Below are 24,418 nucleotides of genomic sequence, written 5' to 3'. Positions count from 1 at the left end.
TTGAACAATGTTAAAAATTATACTTTTTAATTTACTTTATGACAGGTTACCATAAATAATAAAATGTCTTCATACATGAGTTTTTATTTAAATAATAACATTATGTAAAGCAAAAATATTTTTTTATATTACTTACTGTGATCAACATGCTTTGATAAAAAAATCAAAAATAACGTCAATCACAATAAACGTTTAATTTCATCTTATCCAATATCCGATTTATTGTAATAAAATATACAATATGAATTTAGAGCTACATAAAAAGAATTATTAGATTGATAATACACAGGAATACACATCATTTATTTTTCTTGTTAAATGACAATAGACTGATAGATTGAGTTTATCAAGTTTTTTTGATTTTGTAATATTTAGCTGACCATAAACATTACAACATTACAGCTTTATAAAAAAAAAAGTGTTCACTTCTCACAATCATCTTAGAGTGTAACAATATCTAAATTATAAGAAAGATTTTTGCATTGTATAAAAACGTGTCATACTCTCCTACGGTGGAAAAATCGGTTCAGACTTGCAAATCTTAAAAGTGGGGATAATTAATATACATAATATCGAGGACGAAACATTTCCTAAGGTTTGCGTGCGCGCTAATCAATATTTTCTGCGTGGCCACTCGTCGACGCGACTCGAAACTCGCCATAAAGTTTAGACACAAATTTAGTCTACGTTAATTAATAATAAATACACAATAAAATAATCGCACGACCGGAAGTATTTCCAAATTAATCCGAAACAACGAAACCAGAATCGCTCTCCGGGAAGACACCAGGGATGCGACAATGTCCGGCGGGTCGAGTGATGGCACCCGTCCCGTAAGCGTAATAATACGATCGCACACAATCAAGAGTACTATCACAAAACGATACGCATTGACGTGAGCCGCCCGGACGACGCGCGCGGTCGAGGGCGGACAACGTGCGGTGTACGGCGACAAGCGAAAATCGTAATCATAAATTAACTATGTACAAATACACAAGTCCGGGGGCGGCCGACGCTCGCGCACAAATCGAGGGTGTCCAGTAAAAATGCTACCGCAAACGTTCGCTTCACGAGTTCACGCTTCCGGGGGAGGCCCGCCCCGTCCCGACAGCGCAATTTTCGAGGGAGAGGGGCGAGGGCGGAAGTCATGAGCGGGGGGAGGCGGAGGCGGACTGTCACGGTGGCCCGTGTTCCTTGCAGTACACGGTGAAGTCGTCAGCGCTCAGACGCCACATCTCGGCACGTGCGCAGTTGACGTGCATGGTCTCAGAGCAGCCTCGGCGCAGACACGCTATGGATGCTCCCAGGGAGTGGCACCGGCGGCAGCGTACGGCGCAGCATCCCCACACCGCCCCCTCCAGTCCCACTACCTTGGCGCCCACCAGCAATAGGCCAGGCGCCCACACCGCGCACTCCTCGTGCAGCCAGACTTCGTAGGTGCCGTCAACTGCTTCCGTCATGCCCGCGTACATCTCCTCGTTAGGAAAGACAGCTCGCTCGGTCTCAGCCGGTTCCGGCTCCACCTTGGGCCTTTTGGCGCCACGGGCCTGTCGATGCTGGGCGAGGGTGCCAGGGCCACGAGCGATCCTTCCCTTGAATTCAGCGTCCCGTGGGTCCCTTGTGGCATCCCGGAACTCGGCGCAGTCGGAGGTTACGACATAGGGGCCGAAGAGGTCCCCCATATTTCTAGCCCCGCCTTGCGGGGGGTGACCGGCAGTCCCACCCGTATGCGGGCCACGTTTGCAGAAGACGCAGATCCAGCTGGCATCAGCCGTGACCGCATCATACTTCACACTGAGGGTGCTGCCATGAAGGCCCTTAGACTTAACCTTGCTTCTGAAATCTCCGTCACTGTTGAGTGAGGACTTGGACCTGGGGCCCTTCACTCTCTGAGGGGGGCGGTCGGCATCTTCCTCCTGTGCGGGGGCGTTGATGACACTTACAGAGAGTGGGGAATCACGCGGGCCACGAATCTGTACGTATGGACCTCGAGACTTGGCCGAACCAGTGTCGCCGCCCGAATCGTCTGCATCCTTGGAGGCGACCGCCTCACTCTTGGCGGCGGGTCGCTCTGCTCTGCCAATTGCGCTGTCTTCCGCCAGCGGATCCTTGGCTTTTTTGGGTTCGGCTGTCTCCTCACTCTCTCCTGTCGGATTCGACCTCTTGGTTGCTCTCCTTTTTCTCTTGGGGCCCCCTTCATCACTGGAGGGCGCGCCTGCAGATGCTCGGCGTGGCGTCCGCTTCTTTTTGGGGGTAGCTTTCTCAGGGGCAGCTTTCTCGGGGGCGGCAGCCGTTTCAGGTAGGTCGCCCGCGCGCTCTGTCATGAGGCCTGTCACAGGATCCAGCGATCGATCGCCAGCCTCTTCCTCAATGCCGGCGAACATCTTCTCCAATTCGTTTTCCACTCTAACAAAACTGGAAGACTCTGCCTCGATCTTGCCCCTATTGTGTATAGGGTCGACCTTCGGAGGACTTTTGTAGGGAGATTCCGGTCGTTTTCTTAGCTGAGACTCATCGACAGCGTCTATAGAAGCAGAAGGTTCAACATCGGGGTCGCCCAGGACACGCTTGAGGCTTTCGGCGGTCTCGGGAGGGGTGGGAAAAGAGTCAGCACCATTGGCAAGGGCTGCCGGCGGTTCTGGAAAAGCTTCAGCGGGGTCAGCTGAGGCGATCATAGCAGCGATGTTGTCCACGGTTTCGGAGTCGGAGCAGGTTTTTCTTCTGGTCTTGGACACAGCCGGTGCGGCATCGTCCTCTGAATCCGATCTCCTCCGGGGTGGCAGGGTTCCGTTCTCAGTGACGGGCCGACCCTCGCTCTCGAAAAAGGGCGCCCGAGGAGGAATGACAGGTTCGACAGGGAGAGCGGATGGTACCCGGCTTACCGGGTCTATCGAAAGGCTCTCTGGCGGAGCGGGCGGGGTGATCCTGTCACTCTGGTAAGTGGGGCGGTCGGCGAGCTCTGCCCCGCGGGCAATTTCGTCGTTGTCGATCCTAGAGGTCTTGAGCTGTTTCCGTCTCCTCTTGGACCGGCCGTCCCCAGATGAGCCGTCAGAGTCCCCATCCGAGCGGTCGCCGGGCGGAACGGCGGGATCAGGACGTGGCGGTTTGGCATTCCCCATGATGACTGAGGGTGCCTCCGGTGGCGCGGGCGGTCTCCGAGGAGATAGAGCGCGGTCGAGGTCAGCACCGGAGACGGGCGGGTTCCGCGGGGCGAGGGTGAGGTCGGCTAAGGGGAAAGGGGGCGGGCTGGCGCGGGCCATGCTAGCGGGCTCGCAGACAGGATAGGGGTGAGCCCCCACGGCCGGGGTGACGTTGACCGATGACGATGATCCCCTGCTGCTGCCGTTGCTGTCCTCCAGGGAGTGGGCGCTGACAATCACCGAGTGGGGGGAGCGAGAGCGTGCAGCATGGTCATCCCCTGAGCTGTTGAGGCGTTCCAGGATGGAGTCCGCCTTCTTGACGGGACGCCTGACCGCCCCCCCAGGGGACTCTGGCCCCGCTCGATCGGGGCCAAAGTCTGCGCTCTTGGGCGGGTAGCCGACGGGCACCCTGTGGATCTTGGTGATCTCGGCCGAGTCGAGGCTGTTGATTTTGGTGGCGTCCCGGACGGACAGGCCTACCGGGAGGAGACTCGTCTCCCCGTTCTGGCTGCCGTTGCGGGGCGATCGCGCCACCGACAGATCCATGGATCCGGTGGCAGGACCGGGGGAGTGACGTGGGTATCCCATTCCCTCCGCGCGACCCATCAGATTATCTGCAGAGAAAAATGAGACATCAAAATTGTGCTTCATTCTAAAGGATCATATTTTTATATTTACTTGCACACTGTTAATAAGTCATGAAATTTATTACTTTCTAAAACTAGACAGTGAGGCACAATTTCATTAATAGTTGTATGGTGAATTATTTCTTTATCACAAGGCAAGATCATGCACTCGCCCTATTCATTGACAACATTGACAGCGGTTCAGGGTGAATCAGGTATGACTAGAGGGAGCCATATTAAATTTGAGTAATGTAGCACTCAATGACATTGCTGGGGTATATTTAGCCTAGTAAAATGAGTAGACACAGAATATTAATATTATGTATATTGGTGATGTTTGGTAATACACAATATTTTTGAATTTGTTGGCTTTACCATGTACAATAATTATTGATGCAGTCTGTACTTCCACAGGCCACATTTGCATTGTAATGTTTGATGTATGGTTCCAGTACAAGTGAAACAAGTACGGTATACGTAGCTAATTAATAAAACAATAACATCTATTTGCAAAGCAAGAAATTTTCTGGGTTTAACTTAGCAATAGAATGCACATTTAATTATTGATGGATTTGTCTGTTTGAGTGAATCGAAAATTGTGTTGAAATGCTTGAAGTTTTTGACAGACGAGAGCGGAATGGTAACACAGTGACGTTTGCTATAGATGAATCCGCAATGCGAATTAACATGCAGCTGGTTAAAAAATAAACTGCAAGCTCTGTTTTTTTTTGCTTCTATATTATGCTTTTTATAGGTGGTAGAATTCTGTGGTTTTACGACAAAAATTCTTGTCATGAAAACATGTCCTATTTGTACCATTCCATTTGCCTACAAACGTCATTTTCATGCAATATGAGCACTCACCAATGGTAAATGCACAATGACAACGAATACAGTCGATTCTCAGTTATATAATAAATTAATACGATAAAATTGACATTGCCCGAGTAAAGGATCATGTATAAAAACAAATTTTGAATATTTCCAGTGTTTCTAAAAACCCCTTGTAGATACATTAAGTACACACTATTAATTAATATAGTCAGTAAAAGCATAAAATTCTCATTATATTATGGTACAAAATATAAAGATTTTAATCACACTTAACCAATATGTACAGACCTACAAACTTATCTGAAGAATTGATGGGGGAGCCACAGTCAAAAACTACCCAGTCAAGACTCGCAACTGGACACAATCTGACATTAGAATGGCGTTTTCAAAATGGCGTTCATATGGTAGCTCGTAGTTCCATTTTTGACCGTTCTTTAGATAAGTTTGTATTACTGTACAAAAGAAATACTAAATAAATAATATTAATATTTTTTTCTACCTATAATATTGTGAAACATTATGGTAGTCTCAGTTGCATTAAAACTGATATAAGAATTTTTAACCCAGAACCATAGAATTGATAAAAAGTTGATGAAATATTATTACAATTAAGAGATACTTCACCGCGAAGAGATTCTGAAGTGCGCTGAGCCTGAGCGTTGCGGCTGTCAGAAATCATTTGTTGCAGGTTAAACAGCGGACTGGGAGCGCCCTTGTGACAGTCCTGTTGCGGCACCGGCAAGGGGGGCGTCCGTCTGTACAGTGACACTCCCGGCTTCATGGTGTGGGACACTGGGTCAGGCGGGGTCGGCGTGAGACTGGAAATATAACAATGAGTCAATCAGACCGAGTTACACAATTATGACTAACAGTTTTATGGAAACGAGATAACACGTTTGGAATTGATAACTTGAATACTTCAGAGCATGACAAACGGAGCTAATATTGAAACCAGTGATCCAACGTATGGTTATAGGGAAAAGCAGGTCTGGAAGAATCTCAGGCCTCGACCGAGGTAGAAGTTAATCATTACAGATGACAAATACCGAGATGAATATTGTCACACGATGGATATCACACTACTGGGTATCAAGAATCCCTTAGTGAGTGATTTACTTGAGGAACAGATTAATAAGATAGAAATGCAAAGCCAGTCGCTGTAGACCAAGATTTTTAAGCTGAATTTTGTTAATGATGGTCAGGCCATAAAATACAAAGCCTCCGGAATATCCGGAAATATTAGTAATATTGAATGCGTATTTTGGTTATGTGACAAACTTTAGAAAATAACATATTATTTAAAACGTGTGTAAGTTTATCCCGTATTTCTCCACACTCGAAAATATACTATCACACCCAGAAGGCAAAACACTTCCCATTACGTGTTTCCTGGAATTACTCCATGGTTTAAGTCTCCGATGAATATGTAAATTTAAATAGTACTTAAATGCCTCATATTTTGGCCGCTGTACAGAAAATAGGATGCATCTCTGTTATGTAGGGTGCACGTCCACGGGCAGAAGATTAACTTCAAATAGGTAGGGGGTTATGAATAAACATTGGCATTTATTTGTCGATAGTATACTTTCTTCTTCTTGTTGTGCCATCCCCTAGCGGAGGTCGGCCACCATCAAGGTGATCTTAGCAGTGGAGCTGCACTCGTACCGATCACGGAGGTTCTTAAGCCACGAAATGCGGCACAGTCCTCTGCTACGCTTACCATTGATCTTTCCTTGAATGACAAGTTGGGGAATAATGTACTTTTGTCCTCTCATAATGTGGCCGAGTTACTGTAGTTTCCTGGTTTTGATACTACGTAGAACTTCTCGGTCCTTCCCCATTCGATTGAGAACTTCAACATTTGTCACCCGGTCAGTCCGAGGAATTTTGAGGATGCGTCTATACAGCCACATCTTACTTTAGAGTCGTTAATTTTAATGCGAGTCCAAGTTTTTTGTACCTTTCGCTAATACGACTTCTGCACCTTCACTCCAGACCCCTTCTCTGCTCGTTGATGATGCAGCAAGTGCAAATCCTCTGTAGCTTGGATGAGATTAAAGAGTTTCTCTTTTCTTTACTCATTTATTATGTTTAGTACTTACTCAGCGAATTGACTTCATGGCAATTCCCCCGGGAGATAGTATGGAAATAAAAATCCTGCTTCCAAATCCAATTCCAACCATTATAATGAAATTCTATCACATAAACATCAGTTCAATTAATTGATATATCAATGTTGACGTATTATTAACATCTGATCGTGCTGTGGATTGATTTGCGAAATATCCTCATGTTCGTCGAACTGTCCCAGAAATGTTCACTGAGGCAGCTACTTTTTACGATTTATGGTTGCGTATATAACCATCGTGATGGTCTTAGCTTGTGAGTTTACGAATAAGAGAAAAAAAAAATACATTATTATGATTTACCGATACATAGCAGCGTTTCCCTTGATGGCGGTTGCCATAGCTTGCGTGGGGTCAGGCGGGGTGGGAGTGTGCCGGTAGGACTTGAGGGTGTCCCTGTCGGGGGGCGTCGGCGTGTGACGAAACATAGAGTTGGGAGGGCCAGGCTTGAGGGCCTGCACGTCCGGCGGCGTGGGCGTGTGTCTGAAGAGGTTGGGCGCCCCCTTCATCAGCGCCTGCTGGTGGTCGGGCGGGGTGGGCGTGTGCCACGTGAGCGGCGAGTGTGACAGCGGCCGGTCCGACGACATGTGCGCTATCTGGGGCTGCCGCGGGAAGTAATTCGGGACCTGCAAAATCATATTCACAATAAATCGTTGATCACAAAAAACATTCAATACTACTATGAGGCACAATTACAGTACTATATAACAGTAGCAGTGAAACAATCACAGAAACACCCAGGTTTGAGAAAATCAGACAAATGTATTGTGACCTCACCGGTAATTAAACCTGGAACCCCCAGTATCATACACATTGGACTATGATGGTAGAGGTACACTACATTGGGGGAAGTCACCTCACATTACTATACAACTTGTTCTGTATTTTTGAAATGTAACTTCATTATTGAAATTCAATTGGAACATTATGTAGTTAGTACAATGAAATTGTATTTGACAGTAGGTGAGTACTATTATAAATGAAAACCAGATTTTATGTAATCGGTGTCTGGATGAGGATTGATTCAAAACATTTGGTGACTTCCATAGTCTACAGAGCACTGGGAGTGATCGATTGGAAATGAAAGTGTAACACTGATCAGAATGGAGCATTCTGGTCGAGGCGGCCAAGATCCACCTACAACTGTAGCGCCAGTGAAGAAGTTCTTGTATATAAAAGCATAACTTAATTTTTTTTGTCTTCCGATTATGTTAAAATACCAGATGGCATATTATTTATTTGGTATACTTCAACCACCGATCTCATGATGAGATAAAACTTTACACATATTGAATAATATAATCAACCGGATGGAGTGGTGAATTAACACAGCGAAGCCTCGGATAGTTCATATTCCACTATCCTTGACTAAGCTGAAATCAATGTTTGAAAGCAGTTAGTATTTAGCTGTTATCGAATTTAATTTTGATTGGCCAACTCATAGCAATGTTAGTGACTGTTATCGAGATGTATCGGGTCCAACGAACCATGCTGTGAAATTGTAATGCAGACCACATTCGCACAAGTAGTTGTAGAGCCACGATTGACAGAGAACTTGGCCATTAATTACCGACAGATGAATTTTTGAATACCTTAAAGTTTACTTAATAAGGGGTGAAATCTCTTCCCAGTGACAATGTGTACAGTCAAAGGTAATGAATTCATTTTAGATGGGTTTTAATTTTAGGTCAACCATGATTACATTAAATTTGATGCCTATGATAGAGCACACATATTATGTCATTGTAGAGCATAGATAATTAACATATTTTTGATATTCTAAATTTAAATTTACTTTATGGTACTTAGGTAGTATTGTTTACAAACATAGCTATATAGGTGTAAATAGATAATGGTAGGTATACTACATACACAATAGCCACAGATTGGTTTAGTGAGAGAATAAAGTCCTACTGTCAATGTGGACTAGCTGTCATAATTACATCCCTAACCATACACTCAAGGTGGATAATTTTATTATAATCGTGACACTATGAAAGCAAAAATAATAATCATATTATCGGTAGTATGTAGACCGTTTGAAAATATTTAAGAAAATAATGGTTCGAGTGGTAATATTTATACTGGCGTGTATTCAATTTGGGTAGTTGTGTGAAGATACTTACAATTGTTATTAAAATAGGGTGTTTAAAGCCACGAAGCTTCGCACATACCTGCAAATGATTCCATCCGGGGGCCGGTTGCCCTTGTCTACCGTGAGGGTTGTGGTGCGGACCCCCTGACATTTTGAGTGTTTAAATGCACTCGAAAGACCAAAAATACCACCGAAACCCCTCGACTCGACAACGGGGCGATGGCTTTGGCCGATTTCGACGTCGAATCAATCTCCCATATCAAAGCCGGCGACTTTTCGACGGATGTCCATCCTTCACGTCAGGTGCACCGTTCTCACCATCGACGTGACCGCGACGCAGCTGCAACCGAAGCCGTCAACTTATGAACATTTCACACGGCTAAAACTGAATAGAGCAAACACTACCCTCTAAACACGCAGTGAAGGAAGCCGAAACGAGTATGTTTTCGAAACGCACACGAAAATTAAATGGATGTGGGAATGGTAATCGTCAAATCGATGCTCGGATGAAACACGTTTTAAATAGTAAATATAGCAGACTTATCGGTGTCGATAATCTGACGCGCCGCAATACAGACGACGAATTTAAAATAACTAATAAATAATGACCTAAGGCGATGACGAATATCACAAAAACATAAAATAATTCGCGATTTGGTCGAGTCAGGGAGAAACAGCAGGCTGATTTCCAACAATGGTGGCCTTTATGGCAAAATACCGATCAGCGCCATCTCTTCTCTTCTGCGGTAGAAAAACATCAAATGAAGCTCAGTCGGTAAAAGAAGGTTCTAACGTGGTAGAAGAGGTAACGGCTGTAAACAGCCCAACCAGTGTTGCCAACCGTACTATAATTATAGTATTTGTACTATAATTTTGGTCCGCGTACTATGTACGATATAAAACATTTTTTGTATTAATGTCGATATTTTCGTTCGATAAATTGGTGCAAAGTACTATAATTTCGCAATATAAGATTTGGAGAACTTAGAGAAAAAATTACTCGAAAAACGAAAAAAAAACTCTTTGGTTTAAAATGAAATTTCTTGAATTCTTCGGTAACCATTTTTGGTCGGAAGAGGTACCTAAATAAAAAAGGGTCTCGGAGTTTCTCAAATTCTCCGTTTTTTTCTGAGAAACAAAAAACGTATACATTTACAACAGATAACAACGCGTACTATACTTTTTCACCAAATACTATAATTTTGGAGGCTCTGTACTATAATTCCACTTTGAAAAGATGGCAACACTGAACCCATTACAGGCCGAGTGGAAACAAACTTTTCAGCCATTTTATAAACAGAAAGTATGACAGAGCTTTCGATTCGATAATAAAATGCTTTCGATACAAAACTTTCATATGTCATAATTTAAATTTATTGATTTCGACAATATTATGAGAAAAGTGACAAGAACTTCCTGACAAACAATACTTGTCCGTTTAAACATGTTCTGAATTATCGTCGAGCATGTCTGATGAAGAGGGAGCATACTTTTTAGCCGCGTTCAGCGGTCAAATAAAATGCCTACATTTTCCTGGCGGCGACGAAGACGATGAACTTTTTTTCCGGTATGACGTCGCGAGCGGACCCGACTGGGAATTAGTCGGCGGAATGGACGGTGGCATAAGTCAGACTTCATCGAGAGGATCAGCGTCTGATAAAATAGCCTTCAACATGCCTATTGACGTCTCCTTCAAGAGTATCAGCCCATTTGGGTGTAGGTATTTTCTTCTTGTTAAGCTTGTGAAATTCAAACAAATCAAATCACTGTGGTTATTCGTCGCTGTAGGATTGGTTTCCCGAATAGACCAAATGTTCAGGAGACGAAAAACAAATTTCATAATCCTATATTTAAATACATGGAGATATTTAAATTGTTATTTTTACAGCATATGAATGGTGTATTCATCACCATTACAAAGTAATTTAAAGAAAGGGATGTTTCTAGTCCAATTAGATACAAAAAACATTCTGCATTAAAAGGTCGATTTCGACAAAAATGGATATTCGGGAAACCAATCCTATAGCGACGTATTATCGAGCCTCACGGTGCGGCAGTCGGTAGAGCATTCATTTCTGAAGACTAGACTTTTGGCTGTCCGACGAATGAAAAATATAAATTTTAGGTGATTCTTTATTAAATTTGACTATCGAACAACATTTTCAATGGGATGGCCCCACTTCTCTCGGCATACTACGACATACGGGACCTTTCTCTGTAGAAGACCCGTAGCACTCATGAATTGGTGCAACCATCTGAGTGTTCATCGCTAGACAAAGTGTGGAGTGTCTGTGAATGGAGGGAGTGCACCCGGAAAGTGCGGTTGAAGCAATGGAAAGTTATAAGTACCTAGTAGGTGGGGTAAATGCGGAAGTCAGTGACACCTGCTAGATTTTATTAACCATGCTTCGTTCTGCGGCTTAAAAAATCAATAACAAATTATTATGGATATTGCATATCATTATTCTGCCACATCTTACTATCAATATTTTTAACAATAGTTATCATCGTCACATGGTAGTTTTCTGAAGTGAATTTATGTTACTAACCCTTTTAAGAATGGCTTGGTTGTCTGTTTTCAGGGCCACAGTTGGTAATATCAGTATATGGCGTAAACTCTTGGGGTGTTGAAGCAGCGAGAGGCTACGGCCGCATCCACTTTCCGACCACAGCCGGAGAGAGGCAGTCGACCGTGCCCCTTGTGATGCCTCGCCCCAACACGATGATGGCTGAATTCATGTCGTGGATTACCGGCAAAACACCTGAGCTGGTCAACCCAAAGATCCTTGCTGAAGGAACAGATAGCTATTGTATGATTTCCAATGATTTTAGTTCTAAATAAGACCGGGTTGTTTGTTTTTATACACATCGGAGGCAGGGTTGAATCCTACAGCTGTATCAAATTCATGTCCTTTTAGATCCAGAGTATGCATTGCAAACAATTCTTATTCCTCATAAAAAAAAACTGTTTTTGTGAGAAAATTTGTGCTGCTAATTGGTTGATAAAGTGAATACATGGGCGTAAATTTGGGGCTTAACTCATTCCATGCATCCAACGCATTAGGTGCGTTGCCAATTAATTGACCATTAGATACTATTAGCATGTTATTTCAATGTGGTAATTAAATAGTAATTAACAGGTCCGCAGTGAATGAGTTAAACCTGAACAATTTGTAAACAATAATGCACTATACATAATTTTGAAAACACTTCTGAGAAAATATGTTATAGGTATATAACCAATAGAAAAAATCTTTTTGAAAAAAAGTAAGACAAGGAATCGAACCTGCATATCTCGGGTATTGCGCCCAACACACATAGACCACTACGCTAAAGGAGTCATACTAATTGTGACAAATTTTAACAACCTAATGGCTTTTTAATTTTCACTGAAGTGCTTTCCAAATTGAGCTACTATTGGCGATCGGCCTTTGTATTTTATATCAAAATAGGTATTACTTTAATTACTAACCGATGTCACGGATCACTCCAAGATTTTTTGTTGTAACTTACTTGAACTTGCTAATAATTTTTAATTAACTATACCAATTTGTTTTTATTATTCTTCTTTTGGTCCTCCAAGAAGTATACCTAAATAAAACTCAGTGTGTGACTTTTGTCATCTTCGATAATCAGCATCATGGAATTCATTTTACTGCCATGCGATTTGTTTACGAAGACTATTTTAAGTAAATGAGAGTGATAATTTTTTTTTCTCTTGCTAATTATGCTTACTGCACAGTTCTGTACATAAGCTTTTCCCATTTTCATGTTTATTTTAAAAACTAGCTCTGCCAAAATATGCCATTTACCTTGTTTGTAACGTATAACCATGGGCGGCTGGCTCCTAGGGTCAAATAGTCAATGACCTCCCAAAAATAAATATCTTACAATCTATATACATTATACAATGTCAATTATCTCCTATATATTATTATCCTACGCCTTTTTCCGTTTTGGCGAGCGATCGTAACGTGACGCACGCTAATTTGTATGTACGTGTATCTAACCACCATACACACACACGTATCTCAACTCTCACAAGCGTTTCTCGGTCAATTTCATGAACGCCAAGATTCATATTTCTTAATAATATTTCTTTCTCTCTCATTTCCCATATGTGAGACGGAAAGAAAGCACAAAACACGCCTTTTTTTCATATTGTTTTATCGCTTGCATACACTAAATTTTGGTCATTGCCGAAAACGAGACAGCTATACCATTGGCGGCTCTTTGCTAGATAATATGGGAGGTCAGTTTTAAATAATTTTATATTATTTTAATTTGCCTTTTCGTTGTACACTTAAAAGACGTATAGCAAACTGGCTTTTTAAACATTATAAAAGAAGTGCTATAAATTTTTAGATAGTTAGATAGAAAAGATAGGTACCTACTTACCCTTCAAAAAAATGTATATTTTCACATCAAACAATCAAAAATATTTAATAAAAACTCCGTAGCTTTTTAGCTTTATTTTTCATTAAACTGTCACTATCAGAAAAAGTGTTGTGTACTGTTATGAAATGGCGGGATCATTTATATATAAACACTTTTTATATTTCCACTGATTTTATTAGAAGGTTACTTTTATGATTGATACCTATAGTAGATTACATTTTAAAGGGTAACATTTATACAATGGTTTAACTGTTTAACACAATGAATGCAGTCGATGCGTTTTAGTCAAAGGTTGTATTTAAACTAAACTAAAAAGCTATTTTTGGTAGAGTACTATAATATTACAAAACAAACAATGACATTGCATATGAAACTTTCAGACAACAATAGGAAGTTTGAAATAATAAAAATATAAAAAGGTTAACCAGATAAAAATAATACGGTTGAAACAATTGGTAGGTAAAACAAAACATGCTCAATGAAATCGCATGTTTGGTAGGTAAAACAAAACATGCTCGATGAAATCGCGAGGCAATAATAATTAATAACAGAACAACGTTTTATACCTGTTTCCTTTAACACACTGAAAAATGTATTGTTATCTCTTTCTCGGACAATGACGAAAATCTTGCCTATGCTGCGTAAAAACAAATTAAAAAAAAGACTGGCAAAATGTGTGCTTTCTCCGTTTCACATATGGAAAATGAGAGAGAAAGAGAAATATTAGAAATATTTTATCCCGGCGTATTCCAAAATGACCCAAAGTATAGCGACCAAGCGGATTCTGTTTGTTTGAATTTTATACACACAGTTCGTCCGTCCGTGTGCCTCTCGCCTTGACGTGTTAGCTGATAATTATTATAATACATTGTACCTACATCTTAGATTATAACCTACATAGATTGTAAGATGTTTATTTTTGGAGGGTCATTGACCAAATGACCTAATAGACCAGCCGCCATTGAGCTATACTATTTTCAATATGTAAAATGAAACAGAATGATATAAATTTTTCCTTAAATGTTTCAAGAGTTTTGTTCTGTGGTTTCAAGGTCTCATTTGTGCGGCAAACCTTTTTATTCTTATTTGTTGTCGCTTATTATTTCAAACTGACCATTGTTCTCTTAAAGTTTCATATTATTATGTTATTAATTTGTAGTTCAGTTTAAATCCAACCTTTGAGTAAAACCCATCGACTGCATTTTCTGTATTAAACCATTGTGTACAAGTTACCGATTAAAATGTAATCTGCTATATTAATCATAAAGTTACCTTCTAATGAGATCAGTGGAAATATAAAAAGTGTTTATATATAAATGATCCCGCCATTCCATAACACTAGGTATTATAACGGAGTTTTTATTAAATGTGTTTGATTGTTTTAATCTTATGTTCTTAAATAGTATCAAGTACAACAGTTATTAGGTGTATAAATAGACACACAAAGTTTATTTTTTGACCTAATTTACAAAAAATTATAACGTGTTGGGTGCAATTTCGGTTAACGATGAGTTGACAACGTGAAAAATGGAATTTTTTTAAGGGTAAGTAACCTACATATAAAAATTTATAGTAAGTACTTCTTCTATAATGTATAAAAAGCTAATTTGCAATACGTCTTTTAAGTATACAACGAAAAGGCAAATTAAAATAATATATTCAAAATTGACCTACCCCGTTGCCAGGCTTAAGGCCGCTATTGCGTATAACATATATAAATGGCATATCTATGCACAGTTTTCACGAATCAGTGTTACGTCCTCCGTTTGTGTCACACAATGCCTCTCACGTGCGAACGGAGCTTTGCCTCGCCTCATTGCCGGCCGCTAACAATCATGAACACTTGCTATGCACGCAACTCAAATATAAATAAATACAGTTGAACTTTTATTTACTACTACTTATTATGAGGAAGATGGGACCGATCGAATATGCTTGTTATAAGCATTACTCGTTATATCGTTATATAACATTTTTCGCGCCACATTCTATTTAAGCATAGAACATAAAAAAATCTGAAAACCATCATAAAAATCCCCGAAAGAAGCATCGCATTTATAATCTACAAAAGAAGTTGTTTATTGTAATGAAGTGCTGAGCCGCCGGCGCTGGTAGATACCTACTGGCTTTACAAAGCTTGGATTTTTTACATGCAATTTCAACCATATGCGTGGATACTTTTCCAATGTTGTTGGCGAAAACACCAATTAGGTACTTAGACACTTAACTAGTGTAATAAACGTAATCCAATCCCGGCGGCATCGGTCTAGTTAACTACCCGGTCGGATTTTATTGCTTAGGGTCGAAAATGTTGTTTTTAAACGATCGACACATTAATAGTTTTGCTCGTTATACCCGAGAAGTAGCTCGTTATAAAAGTGAATAAATGTATGGAGAAAATCATAAACTGAAATGTCAACTCATGTTTCCTTATTACATCCGAGATCTCGCTATTTCCGTGATCGTAATAACCAAGTTCGACTGTATATTATGTACGTACTCGAGATTGATTTGATTAGTCCCTCGATTTTTGCTCTCGTGTAAACAAGTATTTGCTTATTTAAATGCTAATTTCTGGACATGTTCTTAATCTTGAGTAAATCTAGCATTTTTTTGCCAGTTAGCTTAATTTCTTACTCTCATACATATTTTTGTGAATGACAGTTGGCAAAACTAGTCAGGATGTTGTTTTAATAAAACTATTCTTTATTTTTGTTTCTAGTGCTGCGGACACATTCTTATGGCCGTGTGGACGTTGTACTGAATTTAATAACAAAAGGATTTAAAACGATGGGATATGATAATGTTGGAGTACAACGGTGACACAAGAAGATTGAAATAAAGTATCTATTTATTAATAAGTAAATAACCAAAACTATCACATAAGCGCCGGCTAGACGCTCATGCTTTACGATAAGCTTACCTGCGCAAACCGGTTTGTATCAGGAAGCCCGTGCGTATAGACTGGAAAACTGAAGCACGCAAAAACCAAATAGCTCTGTAAAAGTCTATACCGCCCAGGCAAGTCGCTATAATGCGCAGGCAAGTCGCTGTCGTCTAGCTGGCGCAATGGATTTTGAATAAATATAATATTATATTCTAGTCTTACGATTATTCAATTATTATTCAAAATTTTATTAGAAATACAAATAATTTTTTAAGATTAAAAAAGAATAATTTTTATTGTAATTGCTCCCTGTGATATTAAATGATTGTGGTAAACTTTTTGACTGTTTGATAATATATTAAAAATTATAGTATTGAAGATATCTTCTGTCTTCATATGACCGGATTGAGTCCAGATTTTCCACACTTGTTAACCCTATCTTTTTATCTGGATTTGTACTATCAAAGGATAAAGGTAAGCAGGGACGGCTCTACCATAAGGGTTTATAGCAGTGTCTAAAGGTGGAGGTAGGCTATTAAGATCCGACATAAATAGTGCATATTAATCTTTGTCAGTCCAACGTATTTGTTTTCATTGAACTAAGACTACAATGTGCAGATAGTGTTTGTTAGTTTTTAAAGTTCAATTAAACCCTGCCTAATCTAAGTCATAGTAGATAATAGTCAAAAAATATTCATTTATTTATAAAATATCTAAAATTATGCCAATACATCATTTTAGATATTTTATAGATAGAAGAATATGTTTTATCAATTATGGTTTAGGCAGGGCTTAACCCTTAGCGATGGTGCCCACAGAACGCATCGGGCGCGCGAAGTCCGCGTATGCAGTGTTTATTCATAACCATAATCACACGTCTCTCGCCGCGCATTACCCTTCACCTATGTAGTAAGAGGCCCAAGCAGCACAAAATAAATATTATTACAGCGCCTCTCATAACAAAGCAATAAAAATATTATATTATTTCGGGGCTTGTAATTAAAATTTACGACGACATTATTCAACCAGCGATAAACTGAACACGCAATAAAATAAAACAATGACTTCTCTGTAATTAAATAATTGCTTTCCGCCCGTCGATCGACGATGCCTCGCGCAGCGTGTTTTTGCTCGCTGTGTTCAATGAATGGACTCAATTGTATTTTCTTTCATTCGTATCGCCGAGAAGTGGTGATTCGCGAAAAAACGATGATTCATGCGGCGCGCGCGTATAATGCGTCGCCATATCCAGTGGGCGCTGGCGTATTTGATTACGTTGTATTTTCAATGATTTATGCGCCACTTGTAGAAATTTTGCGCGAGTGCGGCGCCCGACGCGTTCTGTGGGCACCATCGCTTACACTGCGTATGGCATGTAAACATGCCATAAACTTTATCTCGTATTTTTGACCAAACTAGAAGAGACACTTGTAGATAATATGCTTTAAAAATTAGTTCAAACCTTTAGGTAGACATCAGGCAACAGATCATAAAAATGTCAAGTAAAACACAAGGAAATATATTTTTGAAAAGAACACTCGTTATTCAGTCATTTGAATCGTGCGCCATTGCGAAGACGGGTGTCAGAGCAAAACATTGGTCATGCATCGAAAAGTGTGCATCGATAATATTTTTATATACCTTTTAATTAATTATTACGATTACGTTAGTGTTATGTATTTTTTCTTAGTGATTTGTGATCTCGATAGAAAAATTTTGACGATTTGTTTTTAGTATTTTTTGTCATTATAAATATATGTGAAATAATTATTTCACCCGCCAAAATGTCACTACCACATAATATTATCGAAGAAATAATGCTGGAAAATATTTTATCGACGCACAGCTCTCCAGTAAATTTGTATGGCTTTGTTCATTGTTCCATATTTGATATTTACATTATTATAATGGGTAATAATTTTTATTTTTTATGTGCCACGAAACTGTGTTCTGTTCATATGTATTATGCCTGGCGATTATTCGACAGGCCCTTTGTACAATGAAAAAGCTGACGGCGCCTCATAAATTATATTATAATAGTATTTTAGCAGTGCGGTAATTATTTTTAGTGTTTTATTAGTAATATTAGTAAAATAAATATAGGTTCAAAATTTGAAACGGTAATAAAATTTGAGTTTACGACTTACTAAATGTGATAACCCACTGATTATTCCACAAGTGATTTAGTAATATATCTGTCATAGACCGTAACCGACTCCGGCAGCATGTACACTCAGCCCTGTGTATAACAAACACAAACGCGGCGAATTGCTCGGTAGTATGTGTTGAAACCGTGTATGTGAAGACTGGACGGCCGCCATTTTGAACGCGCGGTCAAATCTTGGATATTTTTTAGCGTCTTCATTTTCTTCGATTTATTTTAGTAAGAATGTCACGAATATAGTTTATTTCTTAGTGCATTTGGAATAACTGATATATAGTTCATCTAGTAATCTATTTTTTAATTTTGAAATCGATCTGTTTTAGCTGTAGTGACCGTTTTAACAGATCAGTTGACTGAAAATAAATTCCCGCGAAAATGGCTCGCGTCGAAAGGGTTAATGAATTTTAAAAAACTAACCGACACCATCTGTAATATATATTCTTAATTTAACTAAACAAATAAGTATGATTGAAAAAGTGTGCAATATTTTTGTCGGATCGCCCATATCATACCTAAACTGTGTATTTACTTAGTCACTAAATGTGATATTTTTATTATTGGATATAGTACACCCACTTCATTACTTTAAGAGCGTACTTCAGTGAAACGGCAAATAATTTTCAACAATAGGTGCGTCGAAATTTCTCACTAGTCGCCAATCGGAGACCGACCGTCGAGGTGTCCGCACGTCGATTTGTTTTGTCATGGCGTTGGATGAAAATATTCTTAAATCGTGTAAAGATGACTAAAAAACTTTACGTATGTACTTAAAAAAGAAAACATGTCATTGAATAATATACTATTATTATTAGTGATATAACAATAAACATGACATTAAATGGACGCATGTTGGATTTTTATGACAAATCATATTTCGTTCGGCACGCGTCATTTGAACAATACGCGCATCGCCTAGCCATGACCATGACCACTTTTTAGACCATGCCTCAACTGAAGTATAGCCTTATCATTTCATGATTAAATTAAATATTTAATTTATTTCATAGTTCTCAACCCGCCGCTATTAGTTATATTATAGATATTTATATATATATATATTATATGTAACAACATAATGATAGGTACGCTGTAAAAAAATAATTAATTAGATTAAATACGCACCATTGCATGGTGACACCGATGTAAAAATGAAGAAAACTAGTAAGCGTCTATTTTTTGCTGACTGTGATAACTCTGTCCCATTGGGATTCGAATGTATTAGCGTTAGTATGTGCATACTGGGGAGGGATTTAAATAACCCCAAAGTGAGTTAATTACATTGTCGAATTAATTTTACATTTCAAAATAGTGATATTTATTCAGAAAAGGATATTTAACATATTAGTAATGCGATGTATTAGTAAATTATTTGTGTCGCCTTTATGATTTTGTTTTGGTAAATATCTATTTTATTATTCAGTTGAAAATGTCCCTTTGAGGCGGACGAAATCGGTCCAAATTTATTAAATAAAAAAAGTGGAATAAGGACAAAATTTTTTTTGCGTTTTATTAAATTAATTAATAATACAGATGTGACTATTGAAAATAACATATTCTTTAACATGTTTATATATTATATTTCTATTCCATATTTCCATATTTCTCCACACTCAAGACCTAAAACTTATTACTACCACCAGTTATGCCAACCGTACTATAATTATAGTACAATACTATAATTTTGATTTCGCGAAAAATGTAAAATACTATACTTTTACGCCAAATATACCAAAATACTATAATTTTAAAGGATTCAAGACGAAAAATGTTCCTGTACTATATATTTTTCAGAAATACTATAATTTTTACGCCTTTGTACTATAATCAGCATAGAAAAATATGGCAGCACTGACTACCACACCCAGAAGGTAACATACCTCCTATTCAAGGCCTGAACAAAAACGATGCATAAGTGCGAGTGAGAAAGTATTCGGCACCCTTATAATGTCTGCGACACGCGCTAGAGTAAGATAAAAGGTTTACAGATGTGTAAGATGATTTGCTGTGGTGTCGCCGCCAAATATTTGTTTGTTGCATAGCTAAGCGTCGATAACCTGTGAGCGCGTGTTGCTAAAATTGATATTTTTTGTGTTAAACATAAAGTCATAAAGTCAGTGGTAAATATTTTTAGTTAATTAAGTAGAAAAGATGGTTCTGTGTGTTGTATTAAAATGTGGTAACCGTACTGATAAGCAAGAAGATGGTATTACGTTTCATAGGTAAGTTGATACATGTTCGTGATAATTTATTTGTATATCATTATATATTTTAATATGACCTAGTGTTTCTTTAAAATAACTTAAATTATGGATATCTTTACCTAATGGTTGCATTTTGACCGCTTAAAATACTATATAACGTAAAAAAATAGAAAATTATATTTTAATTCCGAGTGTCTAGTGTGAGCACTTTGGGCGAGCACTAGCGAAATGGTCTATGGTCTCAAACATGTACATATATACGTGTAAGAATGCGTTCGCTCGCCCACAAACCAAACGCACGGCATGCAGCTTCATTTAGCAATGCAATGGGTGGCGTCTAGATGTATCAATAGTCCAAGTTCCTATTACTAATTTCTGTGTTCTTTTTATTAAATTGTAAAATAAGGAATATAAAATACTGTTTTCTGATACATAAAAGTTATCTTCTCAAGAGATTCAGCAATTCTTGGTATTAATTTATGATAATTCACTTACATGCATAAAAATTATGCGTGTTTTGCTCAGATGGTGAGCTTTAATACAGCACATGGTCTGAGCCAGGTCCAACGTTACGTCTTCACTCTTAGCATGATAAGAGGCTGCTTAGTCTGCTCTCTTATCTCATTACTCTTTAAGTCATATCACCACACACCCAGTATTCGTCACAAGCAACTGTTCTCGAAGCCCAACATACGAGCCTTCTTAAGGTGCCATGTTTCACTACCATAAAGCAGCACTATTAGAATGCAAGCATCAAATAGGCGGCATCTGGTTTTATCCGTAAGTCCCAGACGTTCCGCATGGAGTTGAATGTTACCCAAGCCATTCCCGTTTGGATCAATTAGAAGGAAATCTGGATCAGGACAGGTGCTATTGTGCAAAACTCTGGTTTTCTTCACGTTAATTTTAAAACCAACGTGAGATGAATTGTCATGCAGTCTGTCAATTGTCTCTTGAATGCCCTCGATTGAGTTGTCGAATATGACAGGTATGCCTGCGGTATTGGTATTGGCTTTCATAGTATGAAGTCAAAGAGGATAATGAAGAGAAACAGAGCAAAGACTCAACCCTGTCTGACACCGATCGTGACCCCGAACCATTCCGTGACAATGCCACCGATTTTGACACAGCAGTCTCTATTCTCATACATGAGTCATACATACAGGACAATGTTGAATTTTGTTTCATTTTATGTAGGTAACGCAAAACCAAACAAAAGTAACATGTCACTATGAGAACTAGTCACCGTTGGTATAATTCAGATATTACTGTAAAAATTGTCATTTTAATATCCCCATATCAATAAAATTTAATATAGGTACATAATTAAGTTGATACGAATTAAAAATTATTATATCATATTATTTTCTCATTTGATATTATTTTTTTTTTCGACCATATCCGATCCTAATAAGATCATATGGGCCTCCACAGAGTGGAGGTTTGTATTAAGAGATTTTTTTTTACGAGAAATGGATATCAGCCACTTGCTCAACCTTTTAGGTCCATACTCTGACTCATACACAAATTGAAAAACAATTTGGGTACTTGCCAGACCCAGGATTCGAACCTGGGACCCACGGCGCTATAGTCCGACGCTTATGCCGCGCGGCTATCGTGTGTGTATGTGATATTATTTATAAAGTAAAAAAAATAATGTAGCAAGAAACTATGAATATATCGACACCTCCTACGTAGAGTATTGTAACTTCAAAATCGCAACTTTACAGGAGAGCGGTTTAAAGATACAAAAGCTTGGTGTAAGTCGACCTTTTGAATGTTTTGCACCAAATTTGGGATGTCAATTGTAAATTATAAATAGATTTGTTTTGCATTAAAGGATATCTAATATTTTCTGTGGTTAATCAGAAAATGCAGTTACAACATTATAGTGCGGAAAAGAATTTGTTCGAAATATTGTATAAACCACATACAATAGTTTACGGCGGAACCTCTTACATGCATTTAGTTGTATGTGATACTTATCATAATTTACGTCGTCATGGTTTTGGTGAAATATATTGTATATGTTAGATACAATCCTTCACCTAGGATTTTTTGCGTATTTAAAATCATAATTCGGTAATAACAATAATTAAAAGTTATGGTATGGGTCGTCAGATAGGTAGGTTGGAAAAAATACTCTATATAAAATTGCTTTTGTCATTTAATAAAACATTAAATAAATTTAAGACATGATAAAAATTAAACATAAGGTGAGTTAGGGTAAGTGCGGCATAGAAATCGATTAGATGAACTTTAAGTGGATGGTGATTCTTAACGGATTGTAATATCTCTTTGAAATTTTTGTTGACTTCTAAACAATTTATCCCTTTTTTAATCACTGTAATCATTACATTAAAATATTTAATGGTTAATCATAATTCAAACGTTTTAATGTAACAAGGCGAATAGACGCTCTTACCCCCCCAGTTGGGGTAAGAGCGTCTAGTTGCATTATCTCTCAAAATATTATCAATAAACGAAATATGACAACATAAGTATTATCGAATGTTTGAAGTACAACCTTTGGATAGTTCGTGCATGTGAATTTCATTAAGAAATAGAATATATTTAATGAAATCAAAAAAGTTGGGTAACTGCGGCATACTTAGTACTAGGGATGTGACTGTGGTAAAATAAAAAGAACAAATATTTTTTTTTGATATTTTATTGCCGGAACGTTTTATGTGTACTTACAACATAAAATCCTTATAAGTTGATTATTCCTTAATTTTAATACGAAAACATTTCGTATAAAATTTACCAAAATCGATAAAAATAGTATGAAAAAATCGCATGTCAAAGATTTGAATAAGTTACTTACAACGTAAAATCGTTAACAGTTATTGGAGGAGGCAATTTCAAAATGGTTACATTATTTTTTTTGCCTCTTCTATTACGTTGATGGTCACATGAGATTTGTGACCATCAAAAATCAACAACGTAGGCCCAGATGTTTCTATTTCTTTCACAAAATGATTTTTGAAATAATTTTCAAAAACTACAGACTCCGTCCATCCATTTTTGGTTGCAGCATATCTTCTGCCAGAATTTTGGGTTTTATCAGTCCATTCATCTCATACATACTTCCCCTTAAATACGATCAGGGGTGAAATTTTATCCCCTTTCGCATTGCATCCTAATAATACTGTCGTATTCTCTTTTCCTGCAGAACTGATCGTCCTTGTGGAAGGAAATCCGATTTCACCCAGAATTTTGGTTCTACTTGGGTCTTTTGAAAAACTAGTTTCATCAATATTATATATATTTTCTGGTCTATTTTGAAGGCACAGGTTTGTAAGTATGCCTTCAAGTAGATCATAGTATTCGTTGATAATAAAGGGATCACAAATTTTCTTCCTTGCATATTCGACGGCTTGAGGTTTTTTTTATGGAAAATTTGTGTCTTTTACAAAACGCTCTGTACCAATCTTGGCCGGGAATTCCATTTTTGAATGGTGTTTTCAAATTATTTTTTACAACATATTGCGAAACTAGTTCAATAACTTATTTTTTCGTTAAAGCAAATCCATATTTCTCCATAACGTGTAAATTCTCTGCAATTTTTCCTTCAATTTCATGTGATAGAGCTGATGTCCCATAGTTTTTGACTTTTCACCTCGCCTTCCAATTACGTGAGACATAATGGTCATCCTCGGTATTTTATATTGTTTGGAAGCTTGGTAACCACTTAGACGACCACTTTTTACTTCTTCAACTGCTTCAAAGAGTTCGTCCTTTGTATAAGAAGCAGCCCTGTTTGTCTTCCGAACATAATTTCTTGGCATTTTGGAATCAGAAACAAATTATTCTCCAATTTAACTAAAATATTGATAAAAGTGAATTTGTCAATATAAAATATAGTGACTATATGCGAAATTAAATTCATTTATTACATGTCGAGGAAATCAATGTGATAAAAAAATATCTCCGCCCCACAAAAT

At 38.4% G+C, this 24,418-nt stretch overlaps 2 protein-coding genes across 2 annotated transcripts; one reads left to right on the top strand and one right to left on the bottom strand.

Annotated features, from left to right (window-relative positions):
• Nucleotides 1-316: 316 nt before the first annotated feature.
• LOC147070038 (uncharacterized) lies at nucleotides 317-9,532 on the bottom strand. Its single transcript, XM_085949967.1, has 4 exons — nucleotides 8,901-9,532; nucleotides 7,030-7,352; nucleotides 5,207-5,418; nucleotides 317-3,754 (listed from the first exon to the last, which is right to left on the bottom strand). The coding sequence occupies exons 1-4, from the start codon at nucleotides 8,970-8,972 to the stop codon at nucleotides 1,176-1,178; spliced, it is 3,186 nt and encodes a 1,061-aa protein (XP_085806093.1). The 5' UTR covers nucleotides 8,973-9,532; the 3' UTR covers nucleotides 317-1,175.
• Nucleotides 9,533-10,085: 553 nt separating this feature from the next.
• B9d1 (B9 domain-containing protein 1) lies at nucleotides 10,086-16,383 on the top strand. Its single transcript, XM_085949970.1, has 3 exons — nucleotides 10,086-10,537; nucleotides 11,404-11,631; nucleotides 15,942-16,383. Exons 1-3 carry the CDS (start codon nucleotides 10,288-10,290, stop codon nucleotides 16,040-16,042), a joined length of 579 nt encoding a protein of 192 aa, XP_085806096.1. The 5' UTR covers nucleotides 10,086-10,287; the 3' UTR covers nucleotides 16,043-16,383.
• Nucleotides 16,384-24,418: the final 8,035 nt, after the last annotated feature.

This window comes from Rhyacophila brunnea, unplaced genomic scaffold (assembly GCF_057557595.1).
Source record: "Rhyacophila brunnea isolate RB1 unplaced genomic scaffold, BYU_Rbru_1.0 scaffold_22, whole genome shotgun sequence".
NCBI classification, from domain to species: domain Eukaryota; kingdom Metazoa; phylum Arthropoda; class Insecta; order Trichoptera; family Rhyacophilidae; genus Rhyacophila; species Rhyacophila brunnea.
This window is presented reverse-complemented; position numbering and strand designations above follow the sequence as displayed.